General features: G+C 36.4%; 3 protein-coding genes across 5 annotated transcripts; 1 reads left to right on the top strand and 2 right to left on the bottom strand.

The window, feature by feature from the left end:
* Positions 1-1407: 1407 nt before the first annotated feature.
* Positions 1408-7787, top strand: LOC104707648 (uncharacterized). Of its 2 annotated transcripts, XM_087462387.1 has the most exons (18): positions 1540-1869; positions 1972-1999; positions 2122-2222; positions 2386-2589; positions 2698-2941; positions 3302-3477; positions 3560-3642; positions 3946-4018; positions 4384-4449; positions 4628-4670; positions 5027-5166; positions 5470-5682; positions 5804-5888; positions 6008-6302; positions 6406-6670; positions 6782-7007; positions 7091-7305; positions 7397-7787. In XM_087462387.1, exons 1-18 carry the CDS (start codon positions 1744-1746, stop codon positions 7544-7546), a joined length of 2733 nt encoding a protein of 910 aa, XP_087318513.1. In that variant the 5' UTR covers positions 1540-1743; the 3' UTR covers positions 7547-7787. The 2 variants fall into 2 exon arrangements, with proteins under 2 accessions (XP_087318514.1, XP_087318513.1); XM_087462388.1 differs by lacking the exon at positions 1972-1999 and having other exon boundaries at positions 1408-1873; positions 2100-2222.
* LOC104707649 (sphingolipid delta(4)-desaturase DES1-like) lies at positions 7764-10267 on the bottom strand. Its single transcript, XM_087462396.1, has 2 exons — positions 9909-10267; positions 7764-8763 (listed from the first exon to the last, which is right to left on the bottom strand). The coding sequence occupies exons 1-2, from the start codon at positions 10092-10094 to the stop codon at positions 7936-7938; spliced, it is 1014 nt and encodes a 337-aa protein (XP_087318522.1). The 5' UTR covers positions 10095-10267; the 3' UTR covers positions 7764-7935.
* Positions 10268-11781: 1514 nt separating this feature from the next.
* LOC104709732 (mediator of RNA polymerase II transcription subunit 16) lies at positions 11782-19486 on the bottom strand. 2 transcript variants are annotated; one of them, XM_087462385.1, is made up of 16 exons: positions 18738-19486; positions 18588-18656; positions 18407-18495; positions 18196-18308; positions 17948-18049; positions 17505-17595; positions 16689-17285; positions 15879-16497; positions 15705-15784; positions 15290-15372; positions 14621-14857; positions 14054-14225; positions 13202-13704; positions 12764-12940; positions 12252-12626; positions 11782-12143 (listed from the first exon to the last, which is right to left on the bottom strand). In XM_087462385.1, the coding sequence occupies exons 1-16, from the start codon at positions 19049-19051 to the stop codon at positions 11997-11999; spliced, it is 3768 nt and encodes a 1255-aa protein (XP_087318511.1). In that variant the 5' UTR covers positions 19052-19486; the 3' UTR covers positions 11782-11996. The 2 variants fall into 2 exon arrangements, with proteins under 2 accessions (XP_087318511.1, XP_087318512.1); XM_087462386.1 differs by having other exon boundaries at positions 13202-13701; positions 18738-19451.
* Between the last annotated feature and the right edge of the window lie 395 nt (positions 19487-19881).

Raw genomic sequence — 19881 nt, 5'->3', positions numbered from 1 at the left:
CTGGAAAACCAAATATTCGGACTTCTTAAAGAAAAAAAAATAATTTGTTAAACCCTAAACCCTTTTGTTTGGAGTTGTTTGTTGTGTATGTGTGTGTCTTTGAATCCCTTTCATGATGGTTTTCTCTTTCTGATCTCTCTTTGTTTCAAAGTCTCGTAGACTCTGTTCTTGGTTGGTTCTAATAATCGTAGTAGACTCTGTTCTTGGTTGGTTCTAATAATTGTAGTAGATTATGTTCTTGGTTGGTTCTGATGTTGGTTTCTATAAATTCGTCGTGTGCTTTTGCTTTGTACCAATGATCCCCATAATTTTTCTTTTAATTTTTCTAAATTTTGAGAAAAAAAAGCAAGATAACATGTGGGATACTCATTTTTACCTTGATCAACAAGCCTAATTTTTTTTAATAGAACCAATTCACAATCTTTACCAAACCAAAGAAAAGGCAAAGTGTGATTAGAGAAAGTCTCCCATCATGTACACTAGAGAGAGTCTCTTGTGACCATTGGTACATGAATCACTGGTTCATACAAAAAGTTCTGTCTTTATTTTGATTCATTGACACATTTAGAATTTGATCTTTCTTATGGAACATTGTTTTTGTACTCTCAATGTCCCTTCTCATTTTGTTGGGTTCAGAATTCGTGTTTGTTCACTGCAATGTGAATTTTTTTTTTTGACACATATTGAAGAAAGCAAGTAGTGCTTATTACTCTCAGATGAGATATTGTGGTTATAAAGTTACGCTGCCAAAGAGCAATAGTTATTTTTCTGCTTAAAAGTGACAACATAAGCCCATCATTCACAATTCTTCAACATCAACAATGTGAAACTGTCAAATAAGGTTTATATCACAAGAGATTCAATTCCTTATACTTCTTCTCTCCCTCTGCAAAGTTATCCAAAATTCCCAAATGACTGCAATTATTTTCTTCCCAAAAATTGAAGCTCACATTAGGGAGCGTGATTGGTGCAATATTATTGTTAGTTATGGTAATAATATGTTTAAGTTACTACTACACACATTGACATTGTTGCTACTCCAAGCTTTGTCTTGTTTTTTTTTTTTTTTTTTTGTCTATGGATGAATCTTTTTCTCCCATGTAATCAACTTATGAAACACATTTGCTAAGAAACTAAAAAAATATATACATATTAAGACCGTATTTAAATCCTCATCTGATAAGGGCAATGAAAGCTTATATATATATATTCAGGTATTAAGAGCAAATAAAAAGCTTGATCCGACGGCTGAAGTTAAAAATAAACTCCATTATGCGATCAAACCAAAATGTCTTAAAATCAAATCAAATGAAAGATCAATTTAAAACCAGGCTTAAGGTAGCGTCGAGAATCGAGATTGTGAACAAACAAAACCAAACTGCAATCAAACACAAACCAAAATTCATTATTCGTATTCAATAGCTAAATCCAAAAAAATCGAACCAAAATATCTCCAAACCAATTTGATGTTCTAACTCCAAACCAAATGTTCGGACCAAATCGAACCAAAAAAAATAACATTCAAACCGAACGACACTTAACCCGAAATCCAAATGATTTGTTAAACCCTAAACCCTTTTGTGTGGAGTTGTTTGGTGTCTCTCCCCATCGCTCCTGCGCCGCGTTTTCCCCTCTGAAGCTCTCTTCTTCGATTCTCTCTTCTCACAGTTACCAGATTGTTAATCCCAAAATCATTCCGTAGAAACCCTAATTTCTTGTTCGAAGCAGCATACAGACTCGAAGATGGGAATCTTCGAACCGTTTAGAGCTATAGGTTACATAACCAGTACGGTTCCTTTCTCCGTCCAGCGATTGGGTACCGAGACCTTCGTCACCGTCAGCGTTGGCAAAGCTTTTCAGATTTATAATGTAAGTAACTCCCCCCATCTTCATTACTTTGACTTGCGTGTTTTTTTTGTTATTCATTAGATTTCTTGGTTAATTTGGTTCCCTTGTCTCGTTTGCTTGCAGTGTGCCAAGCTCAATCTTGTCATCATCAGTAAGTTTGTCTGAAGCCTAAACTCGAATTTTATTGCTCTTTTTGTCTAAGTTAGTATCATTCTGGTTTGTTTCATTGAGCTTTGATTATTATTTAATAGTCTAATTTGGTGTTATCTTAAGGTCCTCAACTCCCAAAGAAAATTAGAGCTCTAGCGTCTTACCGAGACTACACTTTTGCTGCTTTTGGAAATGAAATCGCTGTCTTTAGGCGTGCTCATCAGGTATTAAAACTTAAAAACTTTGAGCATGTTCTTTAGCTTAGCAACTTGAAAACTCTTGATTTCTACAACTATCTTGTTTCTCATTGTGGTTTTAGTTAAGTTGGGTTTCCTGCTTTTTATATCTATGAGTTTAATAGTTAGAATTCTTGTGGATTTGTATCAGGTAGCAACTTGGAGCAAACATGTTGCTAAAGTTGACCTGCTATTGTTGTTTGGAGAACATGTGCTAAGTCTTGATGTTGAAGGAAATGTGTTCATTTGGGCATTCAAAGGAATCGAAGAACATCTAGCTCCCATTGGAAATCTTCAGCTTACTGGAAAGTTTACCCCGACCTCTATTGTTCACCCAGATACTTATCTGAACAAGGTTAGTCCTACTTGGTTCAGAGTTTTTTTTATTTTCTCTTCTGGTGTCCTCTGTTGACATTACTATATAACTTTTTTCAAATTTCTCTTCCTTGGAACCATACGTAAGGTTCTTGTAGGGAGCCAAGAGGGTCCGTTGCAGCTATGGAACATAAATACTAAGAAGATGCTCTATGAGTTCAAGGGTTGGGGTTCATCTGTCACCAGTTGTGTTTCGTCCCCTGCTCTGGATGTTGTTGCCATTGGTTGTGCTGATGGAAAGATCCATGTGCATAACATAAAATTGGACGAAGAGATCGTAACATTTGAACATGCCGCTCGAGGTGCTGTTACTGCTTTGTCTTTCAGTACAGGTAAACTAAACACCTTAGTCTTGTAGTTCTTAATTTAAAATCCTTGAGTGCTTCTTGGTTTTAATACCTTTCAAATAGATTTTGCAGCAAATTATAGTTTATCAATCATTTCTGGACCAAAAACATTTGTCTTCCCCTTGGTCTTTTAGTGGAGCTGTATATTTATTTTTCCATTACATACATAGCTATACCATCTATGCACTCAATATTTCATGAATTAGAATTGTTCACGCGTGTTTCAAGCTCAAAAGATTCATGAGTATAAGTTGTAATTGTACTAGTAGCTTTTTTCTTGATGTAGAGGGAAATATGTACATATGTCCACTTTCCAATGCTAACATGTGTATCCTGTCATGTTAGATGGACGTCCTCTTCTTGCGGCTGGAGGTTCCTTTGGTGTCATAAGCATCTGGAATCTTAACAAAAAGAGGCTTCAGTCAGTCATAAGGGATGCACATGACAGTTCTATAATCTCATTGAACTTTTTAGCAAATGAGCCCGTGCTAATGAGTGCATCATCAGATAACTCACTCAAAGTAAGCTGAGGTTTCTCTTACCTGTTGAATTTATTTTCATCCACTATGCCAAATATAATATTTTTATTCCTCATACTTGTAGATGTGGATATTTGACACAAATGATTCTGATCCTCGCCTATTACGCTTCCGCTCTGGGCATAGTGCTCCTCCTTTGTGTATCAGGTAATTAGCTTGGACGTCCGCATCTTACTGAATTTCCATTTAGCTTTGCCTTATTTATTTATGGGACTTCTTTTTTACTTTTTGGTGTGTAAGTAGCATTTATGATCCCTATACATTGTTAAAGTAACTAATATTTGATCATCCTGATAATATAAAACTTACCACTGATGAATTTCTGCCAGTTGGCTAGTCTTATAGTGATGAATATGTGTTTCTTAGAAAGAGAATTTTCCTCATGGTGTCTATATCGTGGGCATGCCATTAAAAGGTCTCCTAATCTTATTTGACTTCTGCATGTGGTAGGTTCTACTCTAATGGACGGCACATTTTGTCTGCTGGCCAGGATCGTGCCTTCCGCCTGTTCTCGGTCATCCAAGTAAGATATGATACAGATTTAGTAAATTCTAGATAACAAAACTATTGAGCTATATTGTAGACATTGACTATTCAATTGTCGCTTTACAGTCACTAATTTCAGTATTGTCATATTAAGTGATTAATAATCATTTTCCTCATCATGTACTGGTTTACAAAATTGGCTGGTTTTTTCTTGTCTTATACTTGCCATACCTTACAGTTCTTTTGATGGGAATTTTTTCAGCTTCGTGTTTGTCTGATTTTTTCATGAATCTGATTGCTCTTTTAAATTTTGAGTTATTGTTTCTTCATTTGTGATTCTTCCTGAAGATCTGATGTCCATTGACGATAACTGTCTTTACTTTACATTAATTACTTCATCAGGAGCAACAAAGTAGAGAGCTTTCTCAAAGACACATATCCAGGCGAGCCAAAAAACTCAGACTGAAGGTATAGCCTGATTTCTCTTAAGTTTTCAAGGGCGAGTTAGCATGCTTTTAAGTGGTTCTGATTCAATTTATCAAATGTTATGCCTAATATACTGTGTTTAGATTTTGCGTGTTCGTAGTTACATGTATGCTTGGAAATTATATACTTTTCGCTTATATTATTTTTCTTCTCTATGTAGGACGAAGAGCTTAAATTGAAGCCTGTTGTTTCATTTGATTGCGGTACTTATCTATATAACTTGATCCTTACTTTTCATGCAATTATGTTGCTTGGTTTCTTTCTATTCTACCACATTCTTAATATCATAATGTCTGAACAAAGCAAGACTTATAGGTTGAAACCAGTTAATTTCTACAAAATGTGTTGTGTAGTAATTAGGTCCAAAGTGGCTGTCTCTCTGTCAATAGAGCAAACGTTGATTGGTTGATCACTTTTTTGTGAAGTGGAGCTTAGCTTTCACCTTATGTTGTCATATGAATTTGCATGTTGTTGACGAGAAAATTGCATTTCCCGCAACTTGTTATTTTCCGGTTATACATCCTAATGACTGTAATTATTTTCTTTCCAAAAATTGAAGCTGAAATTAGGGAGCGTGATTGGTGCAATGTTGTTACTTGCCATATGGATACAGCAGAAGCATATGTATGGAGACTTCAGAACTTTGTTCTTGGAGAGCATATCCTCAAACCATGCCCTGAGAATCCAACACCAATTAAGGTTCGAGATTGAAATTGACTATCCTTACTTCTGACTTCTATCACTATTCTTAACAAGAAAAGTAGATGTGCGTTAGGACCTACAGGTTGAAATTGATGTTGAAATTGATTACTTTAAGACTTTACACTTTACATTATTGACCCTCTTGAATAACCAATCTTATAAAAAATAAGTTTAGTTACAGTTCCTTCTAGAATTTTCAGGGTTTTGTGGTACCTAGGAACCATCTTCTTTTAGCAATACTGTTTTTCTCTTCTTCTCTCTAGTGGTTGTTGAACTCTTAAAAAATTGCTTGTCTGATAGGCATGTGCAATCAGTGCCTGTGGAAACTTTGCAGTAGTCGGAACAGCGGGTGGATGGATTGAGAGATTTAACCTCCAATCTGGAATCAGCCGGGGTAGTTACTTCGATATTTCAGAGAAAAGTAGGTACGCCCATGACGGAGAAGTTATTGGAGTTGCTTGCGACTCCACAAATACACTCATGATAAGTGCAGGATATCATGGGGACATAAAGGTTTTTAAAAATTTATTTGTTTATCCTTCAAGTAATTAATTGCTTAGTTAGCTACCTTCAACATTGACTCTATAGGCTATTGACTCAAAACTGACTGTAATATATCGTTTGTGTAATACAGGTTTGGGATTTCAAAAAGCGGGAATTAAAGTCCCGGTGGGATGTTGGATGTTCATTGGTTAAAATTGTCTACCACCGTGTAAATGGTATACATCCTACTTATTTTTCGCTTGAACGGTCTCACATATGTATGTTTTTCCAGTCATTTTCTCCTAGGGCACCACTGTATTGTCTCTGACTTTGCTAAATCCTTATCCCTTGGTAGGTCTTTTGGCTACGGTGGCAGATGATTTTGTTATCCGTTTGTATGATGTTGTGACGCTAAAGATGGTTCGTGAATTTAGAGGTCATACAGACCGTGTAACGGATATGTGCTTTAGTGAGGATGGCAAGTGGCTCCTCTCATCTAGCATGGACGGAAGTCTTAGAATTTGGGATGTCATATTGGCAAAGCAGATTGATGGAGTGCATGTCGATGTACCAATAACAGCATTGTCTTTATCACCAAATATGGACGTTTTGGCAACTGCCCACTCTGATCAGAACGGGGTCTACTTGTGGTACGTTCTCAAAACAATCTTCCATTCCTTTTTCTCACAGTTACAATTACAGTTTCTCAGTAATAGTTTAGCGAGTTGACTCTCTGCCCTTGTGACCTGTCAGGGTTAACCAATCCATGTTCTCTGGGCTTCCGAGTGTTGATTCTTACGCTAGTGGCAAAGATGTCGTAAATGTTAAATTGCCTTCAGTCTCTGCGTTGACATCTTCTGAAGCTGATGATGATATGGAGACGCAAGTTTTAGAAAGTTCTGAAGCTCCACAAGCTAGCAGTTTCTCAATTTCCCCTAAGCAGATCCCAGAACTTGTTACTCTATCTCTATTGCCAAAAAGCCAATGGCAGAGTTTGATCAACTTGGATATAATAAAGGTTTGTGTGGTCTCTACCTTCTCAACTTTTATTGGTGTTATTCGCGTTGTTGCTTCTGCCAGTTTGTTTTGTGGAAATTAATCGCAAATTATGTTTGATGTTGTTTCATAGGCCCGCAATAAACCAATAGAGCCTCCCAAAAAACCTGAAAAGGCTCCTTTTTTCTTGCCCTCAATTCCTTCGCTTTCTGGAGATATATTATTCAAGCCAAATGACTCGGAAGCTGATGGGGAGAATGAGGAGAAGAATAAAAAGGACCAGGATAACATGAAGAACTTTGATGCATTGGAATCTCCATTCTCAAAACTTCTCAAATCCTCATGGGATTCAAAACACTGTAAGTGATGTCTCTAGTAGCAAAGCTTTTCTCCTTGATGTATGCTGTGCAATACGATTCTGAGCTGCTTGTACTTTTTGCAGTTTTAGATTTCACCAACTACATAAAGAGTTTATCCCCGTCAGCCCTCGATATGGAGCTACGGATGCTGGAAATCATAGATGAAGAAGATATTGAAGAGATTATCAAAAGACCTGAGTTTATATCGATTGGACAACTCCTGGATTACTTCATCAACGAGATCTCTTGCAAAAACGACTTTGAGTTTATGCAGGCGGTTGTGAAATTATTTCTCAAGGTAAATGAAATTCCAGACACCTTTTGCCTTTTTTTTTGTTCGGGATGTGAATGATGATTCTTATCAAAACTTGGTTTTATTTGTTCGACAGATACACGGTGAGACCATAAGGTGCCACCCAAGTTTACAAGAGAAGGCAAAGGCGCTTTTAGAAACTCAGAGTTTGGTGTGGCAGAAAATGGATAAGCTTTTCCAGAGCACAAGATGCATAGTTACCTTTCTTAGCAATTCACAGTTTTGAAGAAGCTTGTTAACATATTGCTCTGTTTTGTTTATGTTGCTCTGTTTTTCACAAAATAGCAGTTTTGAAGAAGCTTGCATTGAGATTTGAGATGTAGTCAGAGAAAAAAAAAGAAACTGAACGAGAAAATGTTGATGTTATTCTGAACCTTTGGGAGAAGTATTAGTTTAGTATAAAACCTAAGCCATTCTAAATCATATGATTAACTCTTAAATGATAAATTAAAAAGACCATTTTCATATATCTTTTGGTTTTCTATTATAGTAATTTAGTCCTAATATCACAAATTTGTTCTCCAAGGTAAAAAAATCAACGATTGTACACCCCTCTCATACAAAACAGAGTTTGATGTTAAAAGTGTAAGTATAGAAGAAAAAGAAGAAAGTAAATTAGTCAGACTTCTGTGTAGTTGAGAGCTTCCTCTTCATTCTGCTAAAAGGTCCAACTGTTCTATCCATAATATACATGTAAATCACTTGTGACCATGACTTATATGACTCCAAACCATCATAGTACTCTCTTGCAATCTCATTTACCAAATGCAGCTTATTTCCCGGTATCCTCGGGAAATCATGGTGCTCGTTATGGTACCCGACACTCCACGTTAGCAGATTCAATGGACCGTAATACGAATAAGTCTCTTGGTTCGGGTTGAAAACATAATGTTCTGAGATAAAATGTCCCGCCATTGGATGCATCCCGCCTCCAACAAACGTGGATAGGATTAGATACGCGAACGATCTCCATCCGAACAAGAGAACAACTGAGACATCTAAACCAATCTGAATGAAGAAATTGATGAACTCCCAGTAACCGGGTGGTTTTGGTTTGATGAAGAGTGGACGAAGAGCGTAAAAGAAGAGTTGTAAGAAGACCCATATGGTTTTGGCAAAGATATTGGTTACTAAATGAGCTTCTGTGTAAGTAGGAACGTCCATGTCAATACCGTCTACTCCTTGGAACCGATGATGCTCGAGATGGTATTTTTGGAAAGTTACTGACATTGGTACGCCGATTGGGAGGTTGGCGAATATACCGAGCCAACGATTGTAGACAGGAGTTGAAAAGGCGAGGTTGTGACTTAGCTCATGGATTGCTAAGAAGAGATTGTGATTGAGGAACGATCCAAAGAAGTAAGCAATGGTTAGAATCTTGAGCCATCCTGAGTTGTGAAGGATTGCAGCTGTTGAAAGTTGAAGAACAACTACTAACGTGATCTGTGTAGGCAAATAGAAAATTGGTTATTCATTTAAGTTCAGGTAACAAGCGAAAAAAAAACCAAAAAACAAGTTAAAGATTTTTTTGAAATATTTTGGTGAATGTGACATTTCATATAGTACTCTTTATCCTTTTGTCACGTTGACATTCATATACTCTAGACCGGGAATTCAGTATTTGATTCATGTGAATACAAAAGTTTTCACCAAAAATACTTGATTAGAGAGGGTGTAGCAAAAAAACATAAGGCGAAACCAAATTAACCGAAATAGGCAACTAAATTTTATAATAACCCTAACGATTTAAGAAAACTTTATGCTAAGTAGATTTTAATAGGGAAATTCTCATAAATACCACTAAAATAGGTTTTTTCCAAAAATATCACAGTTTAGTTTTTTTTTCCCAAAAATACCACTGAAATACATTTTTTTCCAAAATCACCACAAAATTAATTTAAAGATTTAATACTAAAAACTAATTCCTAAATCCTAAATACTAAACCCTACCTCCGAAAAACTATAACCTAAAACTAAATTTGTCAACGCAAACCTAAAAAAAGATTCTGCACTCTTAAAAATCAATTTTTTTTTGTGTTTGTGGTATTTTGGAAAAAAAAAACTTTTGTGGTATGTTTGGAAAAATAAAATAAATAGTAGTAATTTTGGAAAAATAGTGGCATTATGAGGAATTCCTCATTTTAATATCTAATATTTCTAAGTAAAATATAGAGACAAAAAAAACCTGGCAAATAGATATACAAAATACAGTATACTAAAAATAATGGATGATATTGATTTCTATAGTTTATTTATTTTATAATTTTATCTGAACTCGAACCAAAATAAAATTCAGTTGTTCGGACTCCGAAACGAGAAAACCCTAAAACCCAAACTATCTATAAAAAAAACTAATGCCGATACTAAAAACCCTAATTAATGGTTAATGGATCGATCAGAAGCTCATAGGATAAAAAACGTATCCAAATTTTTTGAAAGATTCGTTTGTTTCTGTAACAACCTTCGTTCATGCATCAACTACAATCTTAAAAAGAGGACCAAGAAGAACAAAAACAGACGTACGAGAAAAATGTTTTTAAAGATCCAAAAGAACGAAAATGATATAGACAGAGATAGGAAACAAGGACCTTGACGAAAGCCCATGGATCAGGACCAAAGAGTTGTCTAATCTGAGGGTAACGAGACAGAATCTGACGTCGCCTCGAAGCGTGAGGCTCATCAGTGTAAGACCAAAAGAAATCTGTAGCCATGACTCCTTCTCTTTCTCCGTCTTCTTCCTTTGATGATACCTTCTCACGTCCTCCTTTCCCCATTATGGTTTATTCCTATGTTCGTCTCTCCCGTCGGATTTTTCTTTTTGTTTTTTTTTTACGGTGTGACGACGGGAGAGAGTTAGAGAGAGAGAAAGAGAAAGTGAAACGAGAGAGAGAGAGAGGTTAATTAGTTTTGAAGAATGGTGTGGTGCAATTTAGGAGATATGGTTGTAGAGAGATTTTCAATGGAATAACTCAATAATTTGCGGGGTTTTCTTAACTATAATTAGTCATTTATTTATCCTTTCAATTTTTAATTAATTTTTAAACATATTTTGTTTTTTTTTTTATCTATAATTGGAAGGGGCTTTTTGTAGCGGAAACTTATTTGAAGTTTGTTTCTTTAGAATTTAGATGTTTATCATATTCTTTAATTGGTCTCAAGAAAATGTGCGGATTACGTCTGATCACGTAAAATAATGTCATATGGTTGCCTCCTCTTTTGTATGTCGTCGATTGTAATTTGTAACTTTGTAAGGGAAAAGAGTTTTGTACAAACGAACGTTGGAGAGTCTAAAGCACTGAGGATTCATGCTCAAATGAGCTTAATTAAGAAAGAAATATAAAACTGAATATGGAGTAGCTCGTAAGGAGATTTATTGTTGCAAAGAAACTAAATGAGGAATGACTAAAATTGAAGAACACCAAGCTTAGTAAATCTTTGATTGATATATCATAAAAAGGTTAAGAAAGAGAGTTGGTTTAAGTCACGATTCCCTAGGTTATCTTACAGTGATGTTCTGAAACAAAAGTTATGACTTATGAGTCTCTACTTGCTAAAAAACCCCTAATTACATAGGCTAATGGAGATAGCATATTATTTCTTATATTATTTACAATTCACAACAATTTGGTTAAAATAAATTAATATAAACTATATTTCATATATGTTAATTAACTATATATTGATAAATGATACATGATGAGAATAATATTAATAAGTCAAGAAATTGGAAAAATAGTTACATAATAACTTTATGTGAATTACTTATCTTAAAATAAAATAGGAAATAAGCTACATATCTGAAGAGGATTAGTAAAATTGAAATAAAACCATCCATCATGATGTTTATATAATATATAAATAATATATATGCAATACTAATATCTCAAAAAAGTTAAGAATAAAGACTATTTAGATGATAGAAAATTAAACATTTCATCATATTTTAAAACAAAAATATCATATATATATATATATATATATATCATATCTTGTAGGAAAATGGACAAAATCAATTCTAAATATTTGTCAAACGCTTTTTCATACCTAGACTTCAATACCATGCAAATAGCAACTTGAACCTTGTTAAAAATTAAATTTGCTATCTGAATAATATGAAATATTGTCAATTTCAGCATCTGTTGGAACAATGTTAAGTTAAAGTTTAACATTGCTGACTCTTGGCGTTCCCATGGCAATAAAATTGACTAAACGACGTCGTTTTAGTCATTTTAATATGTTGTGGGTGATGACAATCATTTTAGTCATTAATAGTGTCTTGCATATCTTATATATATATATTGAAATAAGCTACGATAATGTTTAGTTAAATACTAAAAAATATAAAATTTACAAAATTACGAGATTTAAGATATGAAAATTAGTGAGATTAATAACTTGCTATTTATTGGGAAAATTGTAGTTATGATCATATTGTAAATCTATTATTTAATTGGGTAGTAGTTGTTGCACCAATCTTTATATCAATTCATATTTATAGTCATAGTAGTTACATAAACTATATACGAGTTACAAAAATGCAATATGATTAGGAGTAAAAGAATAAACTTGCATCGATAGCATAACAATAAGGTGAAATTTGTGATGTCTGGTTACTGAATTTCTGGTTATCCAATCAAAACCGGTATACGTAGTGGATGCGAAGTTCATTTGCCCGTCTATACAACACGGACCCACGTGCCACCACACATGGGGCAGCAGTAAACCCAACGGCTGGTCCACCATGTTTCTCGTTCATTCGGATTTGACTGCTTCGAAGCACCCGGTGAAGCAAATGCAGATGTCTGCCTTAGACATCTTATACACTGCAATAAGAACGACAATCATGTTACTAAAGTGTGAGTCGTGTGACAAAAGAATTTTTCTCACATTACAACTGTAAAGAAATGTTCAGGGAAATATATGGGAGTAACCTTGTACCAAACTCCATCAAGACCAGTTTTCCATGTCGCGGTGACAACATCCCTACGAGAACCCATGATTCCAAGATATGCACCCAAACCCACAGAAGTGTTTGAACCAAAAGCTGCATCTCTTTCAGACATCCTGCGTTTTCTTGGCCAAAGACTATGGACTCTGTTGTATCCCTCAGATACTCCGGAAAAGCTTGTATCAGAAGGATCTAAGGTACTCAGCTTCGAAGCATCGTCGGTTGGGACCATATCCTCGGGCTCTGATCCAGGACCACCAAACAAATTTCTCCTATGCCATTCTTCGGAAGGCGGATGAAGCTCTAATTCTCGAAGTAGAAGACCAGCAGCATCAGCTCCTCTTGGGCGAGGCATGTTCTGTTTTTACAGCAAATTATCTTATGAGAAACCAGAAATAGATATCTAAAAAAATCATTTCATCTCGTAGTTGACCAAATAGCACTAACAAGAAGAAACAAATAGCTTCAATATTGTTGCTGTAAAACACAGAATACCTGCATATGTGGTCCAAGAGCTGCTTCTACCACCTCGGGCAACACAGTGTAATTTCCATCAATATAATGCAGTCGAACTTGGATGTTTCCACTACCTACCTGAGAGCCAGGTAAGGGATGCGCAAGACCAGATGTTCGCTTGCAGAGATCCATTAGTATATGGAAAAGAACTCTCACCTGGAAGTTCAGAAGTATACCTTGTCATTACAAGAAACTTTCTAGATTATTCTACCATTAACATGGCAATGTTTTCATCGTTTCAAAATCTACGAAGTCTATCATATTCACTCAGTTTAAATCTCCACCAAACTAAAGAGGGTTCCCATTAACCTTTACCCATATTGATCAGATTAAGCCACTACTCTTGAGGTAAAAAACAAAATGGTTCCACGGATAATTGTATAAGAGTAAAGAGGACACAGGACTACAGGTGCCAACCTCCTCAAAAGTATATCCTTGACCAGCATTCCCAGAGCCCATCTTTGTTGTACGAGCAGAATTTTCGTCAATCCCTTTCAGTCCAGCACCCAACTGGGAGCCCCGGAATCCCTGGGCTTCCTCTATCCTGTTCACAGCCGGAGTTGGTTTAGCAGAGTTGACCTCTTCCAACTTGCTGGTAGCACCCGTTTGAAGTTTTTGTGAACTAACATCAGCATTTCGCTGGGGAAATCGTGACAACCGCTGGAAATAACAGAAGAGCAACAGCTGGCATAACCGATGAAGGAAATGACAGTCCCCAATGAGTCGAACAGCAGGCGTTCCTGGAAATGTTCCTGTATTGATGCTTATTGGCATGAAGGTAGCTGAACCACTGATTGGATTTGCAGTAGAGTTTGGTACTCCATCATTCGAGCTACTAATTTTCGCTATGGCACCCTGCATCCAAGCTTGCATTTGTGTGCTTCCGCTGGAGTTTGTGGTAGTCGTAGTAGGTTGGCCTGCTGCATGATATAGTGACTCGTCAGGACTGTACATATAAGAGTTGGGATATACCTCAACTGCATCCATAGAACTAGAAGAGATATGTCAAGTCCAACAACAAAGATAACCAGTTGTACCTCCCATAACGTACGTAGAAAAATAGCTGGACAATACGCTATTGTTTACAGAGATGACAAATATCTAGACTTCAGAAGCTCATCTCATATTCATTAATTCTAGAACAAAACCTGTGATTCCTATAATTACCAACTCGCAAGGGAATGAAAATTTCTACCGCTATGCCATTTTCAACCCCCCTCTTGTCATGCTGGAGCAAATTAGACACGAAAAATTCAATGGCATACTCACCCTGAATTGTTGCAAGAGATGATGCATTTTGCGTGGGAGTGGTAACTACGTTGCGATTACTGCCAGTTCCAGCAGAAGCAGCATGGCTCGCAAGAGTCCGACAAAAACTCGCATAGCGCCTTAAACGTGTAATGAAATGAGAAGCAAGATCAAGAACAGCATCTACATAAGCCTGTAAAAGAAGCGGAACAGGAATTAAGAGTACAGAAAATTTTGCAACAGGAACCAAACTTGTGTATAAAGATAGTGTATTGTCTGTTTCATATTCAATGATATTGAGATCTTTGATCAGAAAATAAAGGTCGACTACACAGTTTTCTAATTTAAATTGTCTTCAAATAGTGCCCAAGTAACCAAATCTAATACACGTACAACATGTGTTGGCTGATTTTTGAATATACATCAGGCAAACTAACACAGCAAAGAGTAACAACTCTTTAAATGAAAACACAGCATGAAACCTCCCCAGTTCATGATCCTTAAATTTCCATATATCATAAAAGAAAAAACCTAGAACATAAAAGAAAAAACCTAGAACATGATCCTTAGACGTGGAGGCAGAGATACCTGAATACTTGAAACAAGAGCAGGATCGACAGCCATTGCCTCAGGATTGATGCCTGATATTGTCTCCCCATCTGCTCGCCATGGCTCAAAAACCAACGCCGAAGGGTTCACAAGAGCTGATTCGATTCCTTTGCCAAGCATGTCCAACAACAACCTTGCTTGCATATCTAAAACCATTGCACGAACTTCTTGAGCATTGGTTCCTTCAAGTAACCGACATTTGATCCTGTCTAGGTTCTGAAAACCATAAAAACGCAACTTATTACCAAACAGTGCAACAAACCTAAATGGAAAGAAAGCAAAATTAAATTAAAAAAAAAAAACACAAAGAACCGCAATAGACTGCCAAGATTTTGTTCAGCGTCTAAGAATCAGTCAATCAGATGCATTGTATCCATATTGGCTACTCATATAATCCAATATCAGATTAACTACAGGCAGTTGTTCTTTATTTTTTAAAAAAATATGTATTGATAAAAGAACAGATGAACGATCTGAACAGATTCACAAATAGGCTCTGCATGCACATGGAATAGAGTAGCTTTATTATAAAAGCCCAAAAGAAAAAAGGTTTTATAAAGACATAATGGACGGTCCGCGATGCAAACAGTTCAGACATTTAGAAATGAGAAAAGATAAAAGAGTTGGTATGGGTTTAGAAAAACATACAGGTCCATATTGTTGTCTGTGCTGCGTTGAAGGAAGGGAGTGGAAATCAGCATCCATGACAGCAATCACGCTGTTCAGTGAAACTGTAATCATCAAGAAAAAGAAACACATCATCCGATGCTTCCAGCCGTATATTATTCAAACAAGACAGTATAACATTTCAACCACTATGCTCCTTAAAGGTTATATCACTCAAAATTAAGTTTAAAGCAAGATTTAAAAAAACATAGAGAAAAGGTTCTTTGAACGATACTCAGCCATTAAAAACCAGAACTTATTCCGAAACTAAAATATAAACGATCATTTTCTAAGAAAATACAAATATAATGGCTGTTCCATAACTACAGATCAACTCATTTATGACTGTAGATAATAAAATACCATTCAAATAAAAATTCTTAGCACTAAAGTATACCTATCCCATCTTCTGCAGCACTCTGTGTACAGCCAACTGCATCCCACCAATCAACTCCGACCAAAAGACTCCACCAGAATCTGTTAAGAAAAAATGCAGAGTCATATCTCAAGTCACTATATAAGTTCCTTTGCAAGCGGACGCGGTAGACAATATATACCAGATATTACATACCTCTCAGCAATTGCACGCTCCCATGTCGATTGATCAACCTTTGATTGGTTACGTGGAAGAGCAGGAGGAAGAACACGGATGATTTTCAACATTGTGCAGTCCTTACCAGCATCATGCCATACAGACGCCGAACAACAGCTTGTTGGAGAAAATGCGGGTGCAGCAATTGCAGATCCAACATTTATTTGATAGTTTTCAACGGGTGAAAATGTTGGACCAGAAAAGATATGAACTCCACCACGAAGAAAAGCAATCGCAATTTCACCACCATGAGCAGAATAGACAATCCGCGCCAGCGTACGAATATCACTTGGCAAATCAAAAGGATCAAAAACAACCTTGTTAGCCTTGTAATCACCAGAAACAGGCTCCTTTTGTGCATCCACACTTGGTCCTGCTGCAGCTACTTGATGATTCTTAAAATCTTGAGTCGGTGGTATGCTCATATCCACTCTGGATACCCAGACAGTTTGTGTGGGGACCTGTCCACCAAAATTAGAAGTTGGGTTTCCAAATATCTGATGCAGTACAACAGGTTGAACACTAGATTCCCAGCGCTGTACTCTCCAGCCTGTGATTGAGGGACCTTCATCAGGATCATACGGAGACATGTACTGCCCTGCAGACGCAATCAATTAGCATTTATTTTAAACAACATATTGAAGCCGTTGCGCTTCACCACCAAAAACCAAAAAAAAAAAACGAGATATGAGCATTTCTATATGATTCGCCAACAACTCAATGCAAACCGGAAAATGTTTATTCTATCATGGAAACGGTATGAGGTTCAGAGAGGGATACGAACAATACCTTCAACAATAACAACTGCTATCACTGACCCACCACGAGTTGGATCAAAAGCAACAGCAGTAACTCCTGATCCCCATGTTGTGGTTGCTGCAGACTGAGCTGCAGCCTCTGGACTTACATAAGCAGAAAAATTGGATACCGGTGAGCAACTTAGCAATATAGCATCACTAGAATCTTGATCTGTATGCTTCTTCCCTTGCTTTATCTCGGATATCAAATATTCTTGCCAGCTGAACAAGTAAGCAGCTAAAGGAGCAAAGCCTGTCCAAGAAGAAGAACTAAGGGATGGTGGCACACGACAGCCTGTAGAGATTTTTGGAGTTGCCTGAAGTCCATTTCCAGGGCCAGGGGTCACCTCCCATACTACAATTGTTGAGGGGTTTACGATTGGAACTCCTGCTACATGCATGGCACCACTGTCCGTTATAATAGCATCAGCAGCCATTATTCCACTAGGTCCTGCACCTAAAAGACCTTTCTTTGTACTAAACCACTTTGGTGCAGTGCCTCCCTGGTTAGAAGGCCACTGGGACCAATGAAGTTGAACAGAGCCGGATGAGAAAACAGAGCATACACAGAGAAAGTTGGGCCACCGAGCTGCAATAAATGGTCAAGAAGCAGAACCGTCACAGAACGTGGAGGAAAATGCACTAATGTCATACCATGTTGCATTGATCTTGACACATATAAATACATACACACACATTTATATATATATATATATATGTATGTATGTCAAAGAAACTGACATAATTAAGTGCATAGTTCTAAATATATCGTCAAAAAGTGAGCCATGAAAGGTGAGTAGAAGTAAACCTGAGCTTTCAGAGCTCTGCGAGAGAAATTTCTCCTCGAAAGTTGACTTTGCATTCGTACCAGAACTTGGCTTGGAGGACAACCACCTATACTGATTTTCAATATAGGAAAAACAAACAGAATAAATTCACTAGGATAAAACTAGAGCAGTAAACCAGGTGGCCAGAAAAAATATCATATTCGTCCTTCAGAACATATACTTAGCAATGGCAGTATCATCTATCCGTTACTCATTCCTTATGTGTTCATGCCGATCATTATAGAGATGCAAATTGGAAGATCTTTTAGGAGTCTAGTAATTTCGCAAAACAGAGAGTTGGGATTTCCAGGAAGTTGTGGTTTCTCCATCTCCGTTATTAATTTAATAAAATTGTGAATCGTGAATGCACAAACATGTCATGCATATGATAGAATGGCAGCTAAGTAAAACTTAAATTACATACTGGAGAAGCCCCCGTCAGCCACTTTGTAACAACGGCAATGTCCTGACGCCATTCATGCTCACACTGCCAGGAGGTAGCATCGTGCACTAGATTAGCCGAACCCTGCAACACCAATCCACACAACAAGATCATCTGAGTGTGTTGGTAAAACATCTTGACACAAGTGCGACGGTTGAAAGAATAAGATACAGAAGAATTATAAAGGGTGAATAAATCAATAGTAAATCCCAGTGATCAGGAGCACTAACCTGAGTAGGCTGCGTCCAGATAGTTATCCGTCCATGAAAATTAGCAATGAGTAACGCACGAGGACAAGAAGTGGGAGACCATTCGATAAATTGGACAGAATCACGAGGAGAGTCTACACGTAAACAAAGATTACATAATAATCTGAATCAAAAACTCTAGTTACTAGTAGAGCAACCAAGTTCATAAATAAGCTAGTGATATCAAAAATACCTGCCACAACATTAAACACAGCACACTCAGTTGGGCGTTCAGGTATCATGATATGTATTGGGATCCAAAAAGGTGGATTTGCTTTCGAGCTGAAGCAGATGAGAAGAATTGATCATCTCTAAGAAATCTTCAAAATTACAGAAAGACATACAAAATTAACAAAAAAAAAAAAAAAACAAACCTTGGAATCCTGGCACAGGTCTCGGAAGCACAAGCTATAGCATTCAATTTACCACACCAAGCAACAGCACTGACAAAAGAAAAGGAGAAAAAGTTGTAGGAACTGATGAATTTGCAAAGTGGAAATTATCAAAGGAGAAAGAGTAAAAACCTGAAGTTACGGCACAATTCAGGAACGCTCATCTTATGAAGCAAATTGGAATTGGGTTGCTTAAGCTTAACACAGAAAACAATAGCTGGACTCACAGGATCAACCTCCATGTTATTATTACTACTACTATCGTCCTCTTTCTCTAACGATTTCTCCTCAATTGGATCCGTAGAAACAGTCTCCTCCTGCTTCTGCTCTACTACTACTACTTGTTCTTCTTCTTCTTCCTCCACCTTAGAAGCTGGAGTCTCGACGTCTCCTCCACCGTTGTTATTACCCAAAGAAACTTCTTCTGGGATTTGTTGTTGATTCATGTCAGCGAGAATATATAAAACAAAACCCTAACTTTAATAGGAAAAAATCAGAGAAAAAGAGAGAGAGAGAGAGTGACAAAAAAAAAGTCGCGATTGAAGGCGACAGAAAGCACTGTTGCGTTAGAAAGAGAGAGAAAGTGACGAAACTGCGAGTGGGGTTTTTTAACGAGAGAGACTGACTTAGTGCGGAGATAATTCCAAAAAAAAACAACACCAAAGACCAAAGTCAAAATCAAAATCACGAAAAATTCAATTTTGATTTTTTAGGGTTTCAGTCACACAGTTCGTCCCTCGCCGGGAAAGAGAAGAGAAGAGAGAAAAAAAAAAAAACTCGGTGAAAGTGAATCCGCAAACGACTCTTCTCTCTATTTTTTTATTACCTCTCTTTTTTCTGTGTTTTGCAATTTTACCCCTTTTTAAAAAAAAAAATCGTTTTAGATCTAATAAAAGAGAAGTACTCTGTTAAAGCTGATGTATCGCCGCTAGAGAACTTGAGACACATTTAGCAAAAAAACCTTTAAATTTTCTACTTAATTACATTAATATACCATTATATTTCCATAAAAAAATAAATAACTGAATAATTATTATTAATTAGATATGTCATCAATTCTCACAGAAATTTAAATATCACATATTAAAACTAATTAAATAATTACATACTATTTTAAGTCAAAATTTCACTAAAATTTACTTACAAATATACAAGTCAAAGTTATATTATTTTTAAAAAATCAATATAAAATATTAATTTTTTAAAATCAATATAAGTATAATATTCTAACAAGGTTATAAAAACATATAAAGTTAATAAAAATAAAGAATATATA

The sequence above is a fragment of the Camelina sativa genome, chromosome 8 (genome assembly GCF_030686135.1).
Source record: "Camelina sativa cultivar CO46 ecotype springtype chromosome 8, ASM3068613v1".
NCBI classification, from domain to species: Eukaryota; Viridiplantae; Streptophyta; class Magnoliopsida; order Brassicales; family Brassicaceae; genus Camelina; species Camelina sativa.
The sequence above is the reverse complement of the archived record's forward strand: the minus strand, read 5'-3'. Positions and strand labels throughout refer to the sequence as shown.